At 41.6% G+C, this 19,582-nt stretch overlaps 1 protein-coding gene across 1 annotated transcript in view; it reads right to left on the bottom strand.

Annotated features, from left to right (window-relative positions):
- Positions 1-19,582, bottom strand: part of PRKCZ (protein kinase C zeta) — a 243,018-nt gene that overhangs the window by 75,050 nt on the left and 148,386 nt on the right. The window contains exon 6 of the mRNA XM_027855466.1: positions 7,005-7,090. Within this exon, the coding sequence (XP_027711267.1) occupies positions 7,005-7,090 (86 nt within the window). The remainder of the gene's footprint in view (positions 1-7,004; positions 7,091-19,582) is intronic.

Below are 19,582 nucleotides of genomic sequence, written 5' to 3'. Positions count from 1 at the left end.
GTGTGTGTGTGTGTGTGTGTGTGTGTGTGTGTGTGTGTGTGTGTGTGATATATATGTCTACGTATATTTGCGTGTAATGTAGATGTGTGTAGTGTATATGCGCGTGTCTGAAATCACATTTTGGGATTCACTGACTCCCACAGAAGTTACAACAGCATCTCTTGTGATCAAAGAAAGAGTCCCCAGAATTCCAAAGAGTTGCTTTCTACTGGGGCAAAGTGAGCAGGTGTTAGTGAACTTGGCATTTCCTCAGTCCCCCTCTTGGTATTCAGAATTGCTTCTTTGCAGTGCAAGCTCTTTGCAAGGTTTTGGCTTAGGCTCCACCAGGTTGAAATAGCCTTTCCTCGGGGGTTTTAAGAAAGGCCCCTGGCCTGGCCAGATCTCTCACACACACAAAAAAAATCTCTATAAACAGCAAATCTGGAGCTGCTGGGGCCTCCTGCTCAGGGGAAAGGGGGCATTTTCTTAGAAGCTCCCATAATTAACATGAGAAAAGAACTGTGATCAACAAAAAGCCCCAAAATATCAGGTAAGTAAAAAACCGAGCACAGAAAAAAATAAAGTTTTTGAGTCAGATGCTCATTAAGCAAGAAACAAAGGGAAAAAAGCAGATGATTAGGCCATACATTTCTTGGGTCCTTCAAAGGAGGTCATATTACTCCCTTTCAGGTACTTTAAATGCCAGGAAGGCTGGCCTACTTGTCTTTGTATTCGGCGTTCCTTGGCTGGCTTCATTGCTCCACAGAGGCTGTGACCCATGGCCGTAATGCGTTCATCCTCACCTCCCCTTGAAGAATCCCGAATTCCCTTCAAAGCCCAGCTCCAGCACCAGGCCAGTCCTGAGGTCTGCCCTAATTCGCCATTTGCTACTGCCTTCCCCATTATCGGATATTTCTTTACCTGCATATCATTTATTTCCTCCAAAAGAATGTCAGCTCTTTGAGGTCAGAGGTTATCTTGATTTTTTCTCCTTGCATTTGGGTCACCCCCATCTAGAGTCTGTTGTGATGTACAGTGATAGATGTTGGTATCCTCTAGAAAGCTTTCTCATTTTCCTAGCAATTCTTGTCAAACAGGGATTTCTTTCCTAAGTAATTTACGTTTCAGAGTTTATTGAACACTGAATTCAATTATTTCTTGGATCTTCTTTTTCTAGTCTGTCCCATTGATTTATATTTCTATTTTTTTCATGATTACTACAAATAGTATAATTGGAGATCTAAAAGTGCTATTCTCCTCTAATTCTTTCTTTTGAAAATAATTTCCCGCGACAGTCAATATTTCTGCCTCTTCCACACGGACATATAACACAAGGAGGTCATGGATAAAATGAAACCTACCTTCCCCACCCCCAACCCCAAATCTTTTAAAGCCTAGTGGCTTTAAAGTAACAAAGAATTGGAAACAACAGAGATGTCCACAGATGGGAGAAGAACTAACTAGACAGTGGCAAATGAACATCATGGAACATCACTGCACTGTGAGAAAATTGTGTGAAAAATTAAGGGAAGTATGGGAAGATTTACATGGACTGATGCAAAGTTAAGTAAATTTGCACACAGGCTACAACAATTAGAAATGTAAACAACAATAAAACGGGAGAAATCAAATGCTGTGTAATTATAATGATTACATTTGTCCCCCCCCACCCTACCCCAAACTTCCCTGGCTTCCTTCTAAAAGTGAGGAAAGTTGGCTGTAGGAAACCAGAGATACGGTCAGACTTTGTTCTAATTGTTGCTAAACCACTTTTTTTCTCTTTTTTATATTCTGTGTTAGAAGGAATGGTTCGTGGGGCAGGGGGAGGGATATAGAGAGAAGACTGAGTGATATACATACAGTTATCTCTTCCACAGTGTGACTTTTTCCATTACAGTTTTGATATATCAAGGGTCCGTATAAGAAATTAAATGAGAATTTGGGGGGAGCTTTGCAGAAGCTGCAGATGACATGAAGGCCAGCAGACAACAAAGAAAAGTTTAGAAACTCAGACATGCATAAAATATATGTATGGTATTGGATAACATCAATACATTTTATCTTTTAATACCATAAATATACACAATTTCTTCAATGGTACGAAGGAAGGGCCAAAAAACTATACGTGGATTTTCCAGATTATGGGGGGTGCCATGTTTCTACCACCTGTGATGTGGAAGGGACAACTGTATACATATATATACATCATTTTTATATATATAACACTTTTTTAAAAAAAAATATGCTTTTTAAAAACAATTATAAATAGTTTAGATGGAGCCAGAGCTTTTCACAGAGTAACCTGCTCTGTTTTTTCATTCTGTAGTTTAAAAAAAAAAAAAGGTACTTATTTCTAATGGGAGCTTTGGTTGGAAATTCTAACGAAAGAAAAAAAAATTAATCCAATGTGGATGGAACACTCCCGGAGGTCAGCTTGATCAAGACCTGGAAGGTTCCTCAGAGGCCAACCAGTCCAATCTCTCTCGTGTTACAAATGAGTAAACCGAGGCCCAGAGAGCTTAAGAATATGTTCAAGGTCACACACGTAGCAAGAAGCAGGAGCAGTATTTGAATCCTAGTCCTTTGCAACACCACGCCCACTCTGCTGAAAAAGAGAAAGCTTTTGCTCATACCACTTGGAAAGCCAATGTTTTATTCTTTAGCCACCTACCATGGGAGCCAAGTATAAAGGTCTGGAATCCTGTAATAAGCTTAATGGGTCTTCATTATTATACATCCAAAGGTATAGCAGGTCAGTACAATTGCTTGGAACATCAGGTTCTGTTGCTAGGACGTGAATACGTCTCTTCAAATGCTATTAATATACAGTGTGATGCAAGGGAAACATTATTGGACTCTGACCCTCAGTTTCCTCATCTGTAAATTGTGGGATTAGACAGCTTCTGAGCTACCTTCTAGTTGTAACTGATTCTCAATCAATCAATCACTCTCCCTACCTCCCTCCTCTCATTTTTCAGATGAGGAAACTGAGGCTCAGGAAACTTAAAGTGATTTGCCCAAAATCACAGATAGTGTGAGTCTGTGTTCACCACATTGTCTTGCCTTCTATTAATACATCGAAAGCCCCTTTACAATTGGTCTCTATTTTCCAGCCTTATTACAGAAAACTCTCCACACACTTTAAGCCTTTAAATCAGACTTCTAGCTATCCCTCTCACACAATGTTCCCCTCCTCTCTTTCTTTCGCTTTCCTTCTTTCTCTCTCTCCTCTTCCATCTCTCCCTCCCCTCCCCACACTGGACAGACCATTCACACCTGGAACGCACTTCTTTCTCACCTCTATCTCTTAGTTAGATGGAGAAATTTCCTTTAATTTTTTCCTTCAAAGCTCATCTTATGCCCCTTCTCTGGGAAGCCTTTACTGATCCCCCAGCTTCTAGTGTCTCTCATCAAAATTATTTATTATGAACATATTTATATAGTTATATCTTATCTCCCCCAGTAGAGTGGAAGCTTCCCGAGGTCAGGCTTTTGTCTTTGTATCTCCAGTATACACCATACTTCCTGGTACAGAGCTTTAATAAATGCTTGCTGACAGACTGACTTCATGAAGGAGGTTGGAAACCAGGCTCTGTTACATGCTCCTGGCGTGACCTTAGACAAGTCATTTCCCCCTCTGTGCCTCAGTTTGCTTATTTTCAAAATAAGGGGGTCAGGCTAAATAATCTCATCGAATTACAAAATTACAGAGTTGGAAGTGATGTCATCTAGCTGAACCCAGCACCAAGTGACCATTGAAGGCTTTGCTCAAATATTTTCCTTAAGGAGGAAGGCGCCTGCTCTGGAGGTAGCCTTTCCACACTGGGATTGCTCTAATTGTTGGCAAGCGTTTCCTAATGTTGGGCTGAAATTTACCTTCTTTCAGCTTTTCCTGTTGCCCCAATTTCTACTCTATGTGCCTTTCCTCCAAGATTATTATCTCCAACTTATCTAGGGCCTATCTGGATTGTACATAATGAAGCTCACATCCATCCTCCGTTAGACTATAAGCTCCTTGAGGGCAGGGGATGTCTTTTGCCTTTCTTTGTATCTCCAATGCTTAGCCCAGTGCCTGGCACACAGCAGGCGATTAATAAATGCTTGCTTAATTGACTTGAATAGTCTCATCTTTGTGCCACATGACGGTCCTGCAGATAAAGTCACTAAAAGTATTCTTTTCTCCATGCTCAACACCCCTTGTTCCTGCAACTCTTTGCTAAGAGTTCTTCCAGCTCCATATCTAAATGTGCCTTTCTGTGGTGCTTTAAGATCTGCAAAGAGCTTTCCCACACAGACTTGGAGTTGCCAGGCAAGTGCTATTGTCTTGCCCATTTAAAAGATGAGGAAACTGAGGCAACGAGAGGTGAAGGGACCATCCGTGTCATTCCCTCTGGGTATTCTCTATTTTACAAGCCAACAAGCAATCAGTGACAAGGGAGACAGATTTCAGTGAGGGAAGATGAACAAGGATTACATTGTCTGTTTCCCGATATTTGGAAAGGGTGGACTGCAGGAATTTACAGGCTGGCCACAGATACGGGAATGAGACAGGCTGCCCAGGTTCAGAGAAGGATAAACAGGCAGATTTTTACAGCACATTTTTTAAAAAAGCTTCATTTGAACACGCAGTGCTACAAACAGCTGACAATAGTAATTTGTTTTTTTGCGTCAGGCAGACTTTAAAATATACCCACAGAAATTCACCTTTAAAGTCAGCTAAGTCTAGAATGAATGGGGCCCATTGGATGTGACTCACAGCTTAGGTAAAGAACAGAATAATACCTGAAAACTTTTAGGGTTCTACAACTGTATATTACATATAGCTCCTCTATCCTCTCCTTCCTTCTCTCCTATCTTTCTTTCCTTTCTTCCTCCCCATCCTCCCTCCTATCTTTCTTTTCTTCCTTCTTTCCATCCTTCTGTCCTGTAAGCAATAATGGGGTGGTTGTCCAGTGTCCCACAGAATGAGGCAGGATTCAAATGCAGATTTTCCTGATTTCAAAGCCACTACAGCACATTGCCTTTCAAGGCTATATTTTAGGATGATCAATCCCACAGCAGCAGGTGAAAGGTGCCGCTAATACTAGAAGCTGAACCCAAGTCCATCTGCCAACCCTAACCATCCCCAGAAGCACATTAACAGTACCGAGAGTGAACAATATTGTCAATTCATGACTCACATGCAGTACAGCCAGTCACATTCCACATCAGATATTTGGGATGTCACAGAGCATTCAAAAGGATTTCAACCCGTCTCAATATTCAAAAACCCTGAGGATCTCTGGCTCAGTCAATAGAATTTTCCTACTTATTTGAAAATGGCTCATTCCAGGTACCACTTCCTCTGGGAAGATTTCCAACATTCCCCTACTTGTTAGTGTTTCCTCTTCTCAGACAATTTTCTATTTGCTTGCTGTTTATGTGTTATATGCACCCTAGTAAAATGTAAGCACCCTGAAGGCAAGAAATGTTCTAATTTCTGTAGCCCTGGTGCCTAGCATTGCACCTGGTACTAAAAAATATATATTTTTATATATTTATATATATTAATATATATTTATATATAACTTTTATTTATATTTATGTATATATATATATGGATTCCATAAAAACAACAACAGATATTTCTGTTGCTTTGAAGTTTACTAAGTATGTTATCTCTATTATTTTGTTTGAGCCTTCAAACAATCCTGTGACAGGTGGTATAGGTATCATTATCTGCGTTTTACAAATGAGGAAACTGAGACTCACAAGTGAAGGGTTCCCAGAGCTATTAAAGTATCAGAGGAAGAATGTGAACCAAGGCCTTACTCATTCTGTGGTTTAGAGCATGCTCTTTGGTATGGGGGATACAGCGCTGGACTTGGAGCCCAGAATACCTGATTTCAAAATGCTAACTCGGACACATATTGATTGCTGGACCTTAGAGAAGTCACCCACCCTCTTAGTACTCGAGGAAACTCTCTGAGACTATTAGTTGGAGGGAAGGTGCCACCTGTTTTGGTAGAGGAACTTATGTCATCTGGAGGTTCTCTATCGATGTAATCACAGGTCTGGGTCCTATCCCCCATCTTATCCATTAAAGAATTCTGCCCCTTACAATCTGAGTTGAATTGAATAATGGCATCATTTCAGACTGCTCTATATCTGTTGTATTCATAGAAGATTTAAAAAGGAAAAACAATAAAAACCATGAAATGCACAGCAGAAATGATAAACCCAGAGCAGAATATAACCCACCTCAATATGCCTGAGAATATGAGATGTTCCATGGCTTGAACTCCTCTGTATACCGGGGGTGACGATCCCTGCCTGGCCTTCACGTACCACTAAAAATGAGAGCTGGGACATGAGCCTCCATAACTGTGGCAGAATACACTAGGTCACAGCTGGGATTTCAGTCATACCCATGAGGTTGACTGCTCCTGTGGGGTTCCTGAGACACCCTTACCGCACTGAATAGCCCAGTTACCCGCTTAGCAAAAATACAAGGGCACTATTATTTATCTCATTAGCAGCAGCATGGTTCCCTAGCTGCAAGAATTTTAAGCAATCAGGGCTACAAGAGCCCCAATAAATGGACCACAAGAAAAAACAAATGGTGGACAAATATATTTTAAAATCCTTTCGAGTGTCTTTAGAAGCAATCACGATCTGGGGTGAGGGGATCCCTGACATGGAATGTCACTGGATTAAAAAACAACAACAAAACACACCACCCACATACATAGGGAAAACAACCCAAGATGAGCTAGAAAATAAAGCGCTTCTACGATCCAGATCCACCCAAGACAGTAAATAACCCAAGTACTTCTGACTTTTCTCATCATTATGCACCGAATACAACACAGCCTGGCTTCTCATGCAACCATCTCTCTCCCCCATTCCTCTCTCTTGTTGTTTTTTGGTCCCGGAAGGATGGCACAATCAATCCCTCCCCAGCTTTCTCCCTCCTCCTCCCCAGCCCACAGGCCCCCCGCCAACCCCAGCCCCCAAAGCATTTTCCCGGCCGCAGCAGTACTCACTCTGTTAAAACGTTTGGCTTGAAACAGATGCCCATTCACTCGGTACAGCTTCCTCCATCTTCTGGCCCCTCGGCGGTAGATTGATTCTAGAAAGGATATTAAAAAGGTATAAAGCAGCAACATAGTACATAGCGGACACAGCCCGGGATGCACGAGCCCGGGCTTAGAACAGCCCTGCTTTTCTTTGCATCAAAACAGCCGAAATCCTGGATGCCAAAGCATTCTCGAGAATCGCCAAGGAAAAGCTTGGAATGACAGCTGCTTCTACCTCCGGCCTCTCCCTTCTGTCTGCCCCACTCTCTGTCTCTCCTCTCTCTCTCTCTCTCTTTCTCACATGATAATCATCTTGTTACAGTTCCCAGGGCCGCTTGCTGTCTGGAGCTCAGGTGAGAAAGACACCGTCAAAAGCCCTGCTACCCTACCCTCGAAGCCAACTGGGGAGGGGCTGGAGGGAGGAAACGTACAACATTTCTCCCAGCTGAGGCACTTCTGTATTCCAACACAAAGGAGAGATGTTAGCTCATGACAAGGCGGGGGTGGGGGGTGGGGGGGAAATCCCAGACTTAGGACCAATTACATATCTGGTGGGCCCTGTAATTGGTTGGGTTTTCCATTCTCCTTACCTTTGGGCTAAGGCAGGAGAAAGAGAATATTTCCCCCCATAATGGAGCATAAATGGTACTGTGAGCTTATGTGATTGTTTTTGCTGCTGTTCTAAGGTAACAAAAACTTCAACATTTTAGATGCAATATCTAGTTAAACACACACACACACACACACACACACACCTACACACACACCAGTGAAATTAACAACAGAAACTTGCACATGCTTCAATTTCTTCCTCAAGGATATTCCAAACTGAAATTGACCAAACCTTTATCCTGAATGGTGATGTTAAAAATATATATATGTGTGTATGCACACACACACACACACACACACACACACACACACACACACACAGGAAAAAGGCTGAAGATAAAATTAAACCTGAATTATAAGCAACTTAAACTTCACATCCTTTCCAACGAAAACCCACAGAATTCAAACTTAGCTTCTGTGACAAGAAGGAAAGAGAGGATGTCCAAAACCATGTGTATATATATACACACACCTAGGTGTCACAGGTTTCCTTTCCGTGGGAGGGGAAAGCATTTCTAACTCTGCTGTCTCAAAACACCATAAAATAAATACATCTAGGGGGAAAAGACTTCTGAAAACCACACACAATAAAAAGCTTTGTGCTAGTTTTTAGGGATTTAAAAAAAAAATCCTATCCTAAAAGTGACTTTCATACAGGCAATGAAAAGTACTATGGGTTTGTTAATGTGGAAATTTTAACTGTATGTTTTTTAAATAAGCAAATGACTAGCCTTGGCTGTAACCTGCCTAAAATTAGGTCACAGCAATTGCGAAACCCACTTCTTTCTCTTTAAATAGGGAATTGGTGGAGAACTGGAACTCAACCGGAGTCCGTGGTGAACACTGAGACTCTCATACAAAGTCTCTAAGAAACCTCAGTGTGGAGATGGGAGTGACCATGTTCCTGGAGCTATTTCCAAGGTCTGGTCCATCAGCTGTGCTATCTCTGGAAGTACCATCTAGAATCCGAGATTGAAGAATCTCTGGATTCTCTCTCATCACAAATCAATTAGTAGTGGGAGCTCAAAAATCTTCCCTGAGTTAACGATGTCTTGTGGAGATTGCTCTTTGACGATACCAATGTTTCCCAACCACAAGTCCTTGGTTTATAATATAATGGCTTGGCTTATAATTAAAAAAAAAGACCTGAGTTCAAATCCTGCTGGCTCTGTGACCCTGGCCAAGTCACTTAAGCCTCAGTTTCCTTAAACAAATGAGAGATTTGGACTCAGTGGCCTCATCAGTCCCTTCCAGCTTCTAAATCGATGATCTTGTTATGGTCCATCCAGATCAATCTACACCTAAATTCAAATTCAGCGAACATTTATCAAATACCAACTATGTGCTAAGCATTTTCCTCTACGATGTCCTTGACAGTGTCAAACAGCCTTTCGCTCTTGCCCACGGGCTGAAATTATAGAAGGGACCCTGAAGGCCATCTAATTCAAACCATACCCTTCATAAAACCCCACAAAGTCACCATCCAACCTTTACTAGAAAACAGAAAAATATAAGGTCCTTGTGGGTGGGCAAGGGTTATTTGTCAGTTTTGTATTTGAATCTTTGTACCAAATTTTGTCCCTATCACACACTTAATAAACACTGGTTTCACTGAACCTGAGACTGTGGACAGAAATCCACCCAAAACATATCTTTTTAATACTGACATTTCCTGGGAAGGGCTGTTAGATCCTTTGGTTGTCTGGACAAGCTCAGTTGCACAAATCCCTAAATCTATAAGGAATTCAGAGAGCAGAGAAGCAGGTTTCATCTTGTTTAAAGGTCTTGGTCAGGTCTCAAAGCAACCCTCTGACTCGCCAGAGGGAAATGGCCCCACTTCTCCCAACCTTCCTGACCACAGCCCTGCCTCCCTTCTCCTTATTGTCCCCATACTTCTCCCCAACTTTCTTCCCAAGGAGAGTTGTGACCAAGGCTGTGGGTGCTAAGATATCTGGAGGGGTACGGGGAGGAAGGAAGGGTACATGCCAGGTCTCTGTCTATGTCGGCACAGGAAATAACATCACCGGCATGACTCATGTTTAATGTGCAGACAGATGGGCTTGTCTGGACATTACTGAGCTAAACCAAGTCACAGAATCACCACGGGCTCCCATTTTTGACAAACACTCCCCCCCACCCCCATCCCCACCTTGCCCCTTAATTCAATTCGATTGAATACAATCACTGGATTGTAGATAGGTATGGAACTGGAAAGGTGCATCTAGTCCAACCACTTCAATTTAAAGACAAGAGAACTGAGCCCTAGAGAGGAAAAGTGTCACTCAGGTAGCCAGCGACCCATGAACTCTCCCCTTCTCAAATCTTTTCACAGACACAAAAAACGGGTGGGGGGGAAGAGTATATACAAATAACAATGAAAGAGGCTCAACCCTGATGAGAGAAAATTCATTTTCATCCCTGGAATGAATGAATGCACATATTGAAGCTTTTATATACATACATACATACATACATACAAGCATATATTACTATGTACAAAGCATTGGGGGTGCAAATAGAATGGTCCTGGCCTCGATGAGCTCCCAGTCTAATGGGAGAGACAACAGGTATGGAAGGGGATCAGCCATATGGAGAGGTCACAGGTCCTTGGGGTACACTTCCTTGAAGAACTAGAGGGTTATGGAAACAAAAAACTGAACATACTATTGGACTTGGCTTCTATCGTTAAGTTTCTGATCTGTTTTTTTTTTCTTTCTTTTTAATCTTTGTTACAAAGAATGGCTCTCTGTCTAGGAGGAAGAGATATATTTGGAAACGAGGAGGTGATTTAAAAATCAAAAGACTGTAACAAGTTAAATAAAAAAAGACTACTTAGCAATATCATCTTTTGTTTCATTCCAAAGAATAATACAATTACTGTATTCAATCTACACAATTCACTGGTGTATAGCAGTGGTGTCAAACTCAAAGAGAAACCAGAACACTAAGGACCTCTGCAGCTACATAGCGACTTAGTTCTAAAACATACTATTATCTGTGTTTGATTGTACTTTAACTTATTTTGTTAAATATTTCCCAATTTCATTTTGATATGATTCAGGCCATACTTGAGAGTATTATGGGCCATAAACAGCCTGGCTGACAGCCCTGCTGTAAAGATTCCCTCACCCCTGTAGCAAGAAAGTTACCTGGGGTATGCCAAAGGTGACGTGACTTGCCCAGGGCCATATGGCTACTCTAAGTCAGATGAAGGACTTTGATGCCCACTCTCCAGGAAGCCATTGGGCCAATCTTGAAGCTTATATTCTACATCTAATATCGAGAGACTCAGAAGAATGCCCCCGGCCCAATGGGTAGACTCTTTTTGGAGGTTTTATGGGAGGACGTGGATAATATCCACACTAGATGAGATGGCACTGAATTCCCACCAATGACATAGAGAAACACATCAACGAGCTATTCTGACTCTACAGAAGGATGAAAGCAGTCTATGGTACGTATTTACCACTATCAAGGCTCTTCTCTGTGAAGTGAAGGCATATTGAAGATCCTTAATACCTGAGTGGCTTTGGACAAGTCATTTTCCCTCAGTTTCCTCATCTGCAAGATGAACAGATTGGACTAGTTGAACCGTCTATGAATCCTTTTAACCTACAGTAAATTACCCCTTCCTCATCCCTTTGAATCACACCCCCTTACTTAGGCTAAGAAGAAATGAATTAGCTTCGTCCTTCTTGGGCCCAGAGCGCAGAACTAGGAAGTATGGATGGAGATTATGAAGACCCCCAACTGGGAATTTTCTCTTACATCCAGAGTTATTACCCATAAGGGCAGTGCTCAGTCATGGTAGGGGTGGGTGGTAGGGTCCCATTCACTGGGTCTTCAAATAGAGGCCAGCTGTTCACTCCGGACAAATTGTAGTGGGGATCACTGACATGGCATCTGAGATCCTTTCCACCTCTGAGATTTGGTAAAAAGCTGATTTAAGGAGCATTTGCTGCTATTGACTAAAATCCAGAAACAATGACTTTCTCCCTGGCCCATCAACTTTGCCTAGCACTGGAAAAGTCACATGGAAGTGGGCAGCCCAAACAGCAGAAACCCACATTAACCAAACCACAGGCTCTGCGTGGGCAGCAGTAGCAGACACACACAGCACTTTCCAGAGTGGTTCATTAGCAAACTCTGCAGCCCTATAGAAATGTGAATTCATACATGCATTATTTAGATCTGGAAGGGAACTAGGGTCAGAGGTAAAAGCCCTCATTTACAGATGAGGAAATGGAGGTATAAAAGTGTTAAGTGACCTATACCTGTTCTAATGGTCTGACACAGGGATCTGAACCCATGTTTTCCTGACTCCACGTTCAGTGCCCTATCTCAAAACCTACTGGCATTCCCAAGTGGTCACCTATCCAGGTATCAACCACTGCTTGGCTTATCCTATCAGATGACATCAGAAACATCAAGGCTTAGATGGCTCCAGACAACATTACTGCTATTGCTTTGTCAATGGACAATAGACGTTTATTAATCATGTACTCTGTACATAATTTTGTGTGGGATATGGGAGGAACTAAAAAGCTGAGGTGAGACAGGGTTCCCACTCTGAAGGTGCTCGCTTACCGTCTAACACCCATATAGGTAGCTAGGTGGTACCATAGTGCACAGAGCACTGGGCTTGGAGTCAGGAAGACGCCAGTTCAAAACCAGCCTAGACAATTATTAATTGTGTGATACTTAGCAAGTCACTTGATTTCTGTCTGCCTTGGTTGAAACAACTATAAAATGGGGATAATAACAACATCTACTCCACAAGGTTGTTGTGAGGAATAAAACATAATATTTGCAAAGTACTTACCACAGAGTTTAGCACATAGTATAAATGTACTCTCCCCTTAAAATTGATGGCATGTTGCCCAACCCATCACTGTAAAAGAATCCCTTCAACAATCCACCAGGACAAGGGATCTAAGTGTATTGCCTGAAGAGCCCACTACCTCCAGAGGCAGGCCAAACAAATAAACAATAAATATAATAAATCAAAACAATAGATAACATTAAGTAACTCAGTAAAGTTTGCAAAACCCCTTTGAATGACATGTAAGAAAAGGTATTTTTAAATCCTTATTTCACAGATGAAGAAACTGAGGCACAGTGAAATTAAGTGACCTTCTCACATGTACACATAGCTTTGTGGATACCTGGGATAGGATTCAAACCCATGGACATTATACCTAAGGCACAACAAAAATTCCATTCAGCATTTATTAACACCTACTGTGTGTCCTAGGTTCCGGAAATACAATAACAAAAACAAAATATCCCCCTCCCACAGAGATTTTATAATATGCCAGGGAAGCCATAGCATGGCCATGGACTAGTAAAGACAAGACTGATAAATCCAACAGGAAAAGGCACCATGGTCAGTTTGAGGGGAATTTCCTCAACCAGGAAATGCAGGCAGTGGGAGAAATTTGAGAAACAGAGGCCACCTTTACTACTCAAGCTCAGCAGGTCAAAATCCCCATGGCTAGGATCCATTAAATTGGAGGGACTAGGTGTGGCAAGAGGACCATAGTTCCAGAGCCTATCCCTCTTTCCATCCAACTGAGCCTACATTCTATTGCATCAATTCAGCATTCATCTCCAGCCTCCAAGACTTTGCATCCCTGGAAATGGGAACATCTTCTACCTTCCACTGAGGCTCAGCTCAAGCGCCTCACTCCAGAATTCTCCCAGCCCTTACTGCTCACTGGCCCTTCCAATAATCTTACCCATGAAGAGTAAGCATTGTTTTATTCATCCTGTCGGCATCCTTAGCACAAAACACAGTGCCTGGTACATCCTAGGTGCTTAATACATGCTTGTTTTGATCAATGAGTTGTATTTTTTGTGAATATTTTATATTCAAGCAATCAAAAAACATTTATGATTATAATCTCACAACATTATTTAGATATCAGTTGTTATTATAATAACTATGGGCTGCCACTTAATAGATGCTTGTCAAAATATACACAACTCCAACAACGTAAACTAAAGAAAAAACACCAAAAAAAAATATAAGTAAATATTGCCAACTTCTAAAGATTGAGCATAACGACTTCAAAGATGAGACAGAAGACATTCTTGCCCCACTCCTTGGGAGAGATGGGGGTGGTTCACAAGTATTGTACATTGAACACATTTTTAGAAGTTTTCCATGTATTGATCAGTTAAACCACCTTTTTTTGTGTGTGTCTTTAAGAATACTATTTATTAAATGGAACAGCTCTTAGAAAGGGTGAGGGATAATAGGGGAAGCTATGGTGATATTTAAAAATGATCAAAGAATGATAATGCTTATTGATTGCCTGTACGTTTCTCCAGGGCAGGAACCATTTTGTTTTGTTTCATTTTTAAATCCCCAGAACTCCGAAATACAGCCTGGCTTGTAGTGAGTATCAAATACCAGTAGCATTGAATTGCGGCTGTTTCTAATCCCTTTGAATGGAAAAAGCGCTGGCCTTTTAAGTACACCCAAGACTCAATTCTGGTGCAAATAATTGTCTATGACTTGGATAAAAGCAGAAGTCATAGACAGAATGACTTCCCAAAGTCAGATGCCACAAAGTCAGTGAACACTCTAGCCAAGAGTTAGGAAATAAAATTTTAAAAAAGTTATGTACAGTTTAGAACAAAGGGTAGAATTTAATAAGGTCCATTTTAGGTGGGTTGAGGTAGGGGGAATCCAGACTATAACTCCATTGCTGTAGGCAACTAACTCCCAATGAGAAAACTCCCTCCACCAATACAGATTGGCCACTTCTCCCCATCTCATACACTCAAGAGCGCTGCCTCAGGGGCACTGAGATCATTCAGGACCACAGAGCAACCAGCCTAAATCAGAGTCAGGACTTGAATCCAGGTCCCTCTGACTCTGAAGGGCAGCTCCCTATTTACTCATGGGATAAACATAAAAAATCTGTGCTTGGGTTCAAGAAATAAGCTTCAAAATGTACAGATGGAAAGGAGGTAGGGGGAGGTGCAGTCGGATCACAGTCTTTTTGAAAAACAACTGGGAATTTTAATTTTAATTTATGTCAAATTCAAAATGGGTCTTTGCAACATGGTAGCCAAAAAAGCTATTACAATCTTCAGGCTGGATTAATAAAAGCACAGTGTCCCAAGCAGGGGAGGTCACCCTGGTCAAAACACAGCTGGAATATTATGTCCTGTTCTCGATGCCACATTTGTTAATATATACTGACAAACTGGAGGACATCCAGAAAAGGACTGAGGCAGCCCACTGAAGGAACTGGGGATACTCAGGCTGAAGAAGAGAAGGTTGATAGACTGATGTGGAACAGAAAGACCTGGTTTTGAATCCAAGCTCAGCCACCTGCTAGCTAAGTGACGCTGAAGAAGTCACAACCTCTTGGGGCCACCTCTATAATGAAGGGGATGGAGTTCTTGGGTGCCTGTTGTACTTGGTTTTACAGGACAGAAGTAAGTAGAAGCTGATGATTTTGGTTCAATGTCAGGAAAATTTGCCTAACAATAGTAAGTCACCATCTCCAGAAGCTTTCTACCTGAGGCTGGATGGACCAGCAATGGACTGAGGTCTAGCAGAAGGGAAACCTTGGCCCAGCTACAGGTCTGGCTAGCAGACCCTCCTGAAGGAGAAAGGAGATTCTGCCATAGATACCCAGCCCCCACCCACTCCAGGTGCTCTGCCTACATCTTCTATTTGTAGTTTTGAGGTCTCGCACCAGGTTCTCCGGGCTCTTGTAATGACTGATTGGATGCACTACCTCTGGAAATGCCTCTTCGTTGTGAATCCTAGTAGTAACCTATGGGAGATGAGGAGGAAAATCAGGCTTAACACCCTTCTCTTCCTCCAGCTCGCCCTCTGGTGAGAGACAGACAAAGACAGAGTGAGAGAGACAAACAGAGACAGAAAGACAGACAGTAAGAGAAAGAGAGGGTGAGAGAGAGAGAGACAGAGACAGAGAAAGAATTGGGAAAAACCTTAGAAAAAGCTGTCAGGAAGTGAAGATTAGAGTATTATTTGCCTGGAGAGAATCAAAAGGGAAAAATTAACAGATTTCCTACACACGAGTTTGGTGGAGTAAGGTACTGATATGCTATGGTCCACCATATTCAAAGCAACATGGCTTGCTAAAATGAGATGGAAGGGTTCCTTGCAAAAGTCTTATGATATGATCGTAGATTTAGACCTTGAAGGATCAGTGAGAACAGATGTCTCTTTGGACACAAGGAAACTGACACTAGAAAGGTAGGATTTGAATCTGGGTCCATTTCCTAATACACAAGCAGACCCTGAAGTAATTCTCATCTTTGCAGCCAAGGGTTTCTTAATACTCCGAGTAAAGCTGTGATAGGACAACTAGAGATGGGGAGAATATCATGATAACAGTAACAATAATTTCCCATGCTTATGTGGCACTTGCTTCCTAAAAACCGCGGCTCTTAAAGGCAAGTAGAGTAGGGTTTTTGTTTTGTTTTCTTAAAATTTCTAATACCTGGTATAGTACCACTATAAATGTTGTTCAGTTGCTTCAGTCCTGTCCAACTCTTCATGACCGTATTTTGGGGTTTTCTTGGCAATGATATTGGAGTGGGTTAACATTTCCTTCTGCAGCTTATTTTACAGATGAAGAAACTGAGGCAAAAAGGTTGAAATGACTTGCCCAGGGTCACACAGCTAGTAAGTGTCTGAGGACAGATTTGAACTCATGAAGATTAAGTCTTCTCAAGTTCAGGTCAAGGGGCCTATGCACTATGGCGCCACCTTACTGCCCTACTATACACATCGAAGGCTTTGAATACTAGACAGGAGTGAAAGCAAATTGAAGGCAAAGAAGGGTGGTCAGTGATCTTGCACGTATAAACCCAACAATGACCTTTCAGTCGCACTAGACTAAATGATTCCCCCTGTTTCAGAAATGGGTTTATCATGTTTAACCTACAAACTGGGCTCTTTCCAAAGCAAAACTGTAAATGCAGCCTGATTTCATTTCCTGAGAGGCCTTGCTGCGCATGAGAACTCCCTTCATTCAGACCAACACAGGATCTCCACATTCACAGTCCATCATTCACAGCTCACTTGATGCATTCACCTGGCCCTCGGTGCTAAAGAATAATACCTCTGTCTTCATGGACAGCTTTATGGTCTATGAAGGGAAAACACAACATGACGTGGAGATGAAGCTTCGGCACAATGGGTGGAGGGCTGACGGAGATGGGGGTCAGAGGACTTGGGGTAGAAATCCATTAGGATCACTGATCTAGCCCTATAAGGAATCCCAGAGACCAGTCAGAACAGCTGCAAAGAAATGTTTGACAAAAGTAGAAGGATGCAGCAGAAGGAAGATGAAACTGGGTTCTGGGTGCAAATCCCAAGTGCACCACTTAGCATCCATGTGACCTTGGGCCAGAGCCCTAGCTAGGGCAGGGTGACAGGGGCTTTGTCCCGAGGGGCAGAATTAAGAGAGTGCCAAATTTAGAGGCAGCAGACAGCATTCTCAGGCCTTCGACAGCACAGGAAAATAAAACTTAACACCTAGTTAAAAGAATAATTAGCTAAAATAGGAAAGTACCAGATGGCAGATGGGGTGAGCACTTTCCTCCATCCCATGATGCTTCCCCCACCTCTCAGGGGAGCCTCAGCTCTCTGCCTCCCTACCATGGTGGCATCCTAATCCCACTTCCCTTTCAACTGAGGGACACTATACCCAGAGCATGGTTTGGGGCACAAAAATCCCAACTCAGGGCTATGCTTTGGGCAAATCCCACCCTGCAGTTCACTTTGTTCTCCTATGAAGGAGGTGAATTAGGTGATCTCAAAGGTTCCTTTATATTGATATACTCCTGTGTTATATTCTTCCTTTATCTGCACATAGTTCACTGAAATTTGAAGTCTCAGAGTTTAGATTCAGACTGTCCCCACACCTGAATCGCTTCTCACCCCCTTACCTCCACCTCCAAACTTTCCTGGACTTCCTTTAAGACTCAGCTCAAATCCTACCTTCTACAGCAGGCCAACCCTGGTCTTCTCTCCCTCCAGTCCTCCCTCTGAGTTTACTTTTCATTTATGTCTTTGGGGGAGGTCGGGAGGAGGGCAGAAATATTTTAATTCATCAATCTATTTATTATGAATTAATTTGGGGTTTTTTTTTTCAGTTAACAAAAATCTATTTTCTCTCATTCCCAATTCTCCCTCCCTCACATTTTCCTCAAAAACCAAATCAAAACAAACCCTTGAAACAAACATGCATAGTGAAGGAAAACAAATTCCCACAGTGGCTATGTGCAGAAAATTTTTTACCATTTTGATTCTGTATCCTGAGACCACAGCCTCACCTCTCTAATAGGAGGCAGATGACATTCATCTTCAGACCAATGAAATCGTGCAGGGTCATTGTTCTAATCAAAGTTCTTAAATCTTTTAAGTGTTGATCATTTCTGTAATATTGTTATTATTACATAAATTGTTCTCCTGGTTTTGCTCACTTCCCTCTGCATCAGTTTATACAAATCAACACAGGTTGCTCTAAAAATGTCCCTTACATCATTTCTTACAGCACTATAGTATTCCATTTCATTCACACACCATAACTTCTTTAGCCATTCTCCAACGGATGGGCACTCCCTTAATTTCCAGTTCTTTGATAGCACAAATATGGTGTCAAATAGGTTGTATGGATAAGTCCTCTTCTTTCTTTGATCTTTTTGGGATATAGGCCTAGTAATGCAATCACTGGGCAAAAGAACATGCACCACTTAATAACTTTATGGGCAGAGTTGCAAATTACTTTCCAGAATGGCTGAATTAATTCACTGCTTGACCAGCAGCTCCCTAGTGCACCAGCCACCTTCAGCATTTGTCATTCTCCCCCTCCCCCGCCCTTTTTTATCGACTTTTATCAACCAATCTGATTAGTATGAGGTGGAACACCAGAATTGTGTCATTTGCATTTCTCTTATTATTAATGACTTAGCATATTTTTCACATGGCTCTTGATAGCTTGTATTTCTTTCTCTGAAAAATTCCTTTTCTTATCTTTTGCACATTTATCAAAATGGGGAATGACTTTTACTCCTAGTAAATTTGAATCAATTCCTTGCAAATCTTAGAAATGAGACTTTTATCAGGAAAACTTCCTGCAAAATGCACACCCCCCCACCCCAATTTACCTGCTTCTCTCCTAATTTTAGCTGCATTGATTTTGTTTTTGCAAAACTAAGTAATTCTATCAAAATTGTCCATCTTACCTTCTGCAATCATCGCTAACCTTTCCTTGGTCTTGAACTCTTCCTCTGTTCATGACTCTCAAAGACAATCGCTTCCTTGCTCCTCTAATATGATGATGGTATCACCCTTCACAGCAATGTCATGTATCATCCACATGGAGGTTACCTTGATATTTGGTGTAAAATGATGGTTTACACCTAGTTCTTGCCAGATGGCTTTGTAGTATTTTTTTTTTGCTTGTTTGTTTGTAAATAATGAAGTCCTCCTTATAGCTAGGGTCTTCAAGTTTAACAAACACTATGCTATTATAATAATTTGCTCCTCTATGTTAGGTACCTAATCTATTTCACCGACCACTATTTCTTAACCACTAAATGGTTACTGCTGTGTAGCATTTAGTTTGGGCTGTGATACTGCTAGGTATACTTCCCTCTCTCTCTCTTTTTTTTCATTATTTCTCTTGACTTTTTATTCCTCTAGAAGAATTTCGTTATTATTTTCTCTACTCTTTTGGTAGTCTGATTATATATCTCATGCAAATAATGCGTGCATGGTTTCTCTCCAATTAGAATGTAACCTCCTTAAGGAGAAAATGTTTTCATCTATCTTGGTATGGCTAGTACTCAGGATAATACCTAGCACTTAATATGCATTTGAATAATGCTTATTGAGTGATTGGGGGTACAAAGATAACACTGAAACAGTAGCCACC

The sequence above is a fragment of the Vombatus ursinus genome, unplaced genomic scaffold, assembly GCF_900497805.2.
Source record: "Vombatus ursinus unplaced genomic scaffold, bare-nosed wombat genome assembly UNPS02010822.1, whole genome shotgun sequence".
Taxonomy (NCBI): Eukaryota; Metazoa; Chordata; class Mammalia; order Diprotodontia; family Vombatidae; genus Vombatus; species Vombatus ursinus.
Note: the sequence above shows the minus strand (reverse complement) of the source record. Positions and strands in the feature narration are given on the sequence as shown.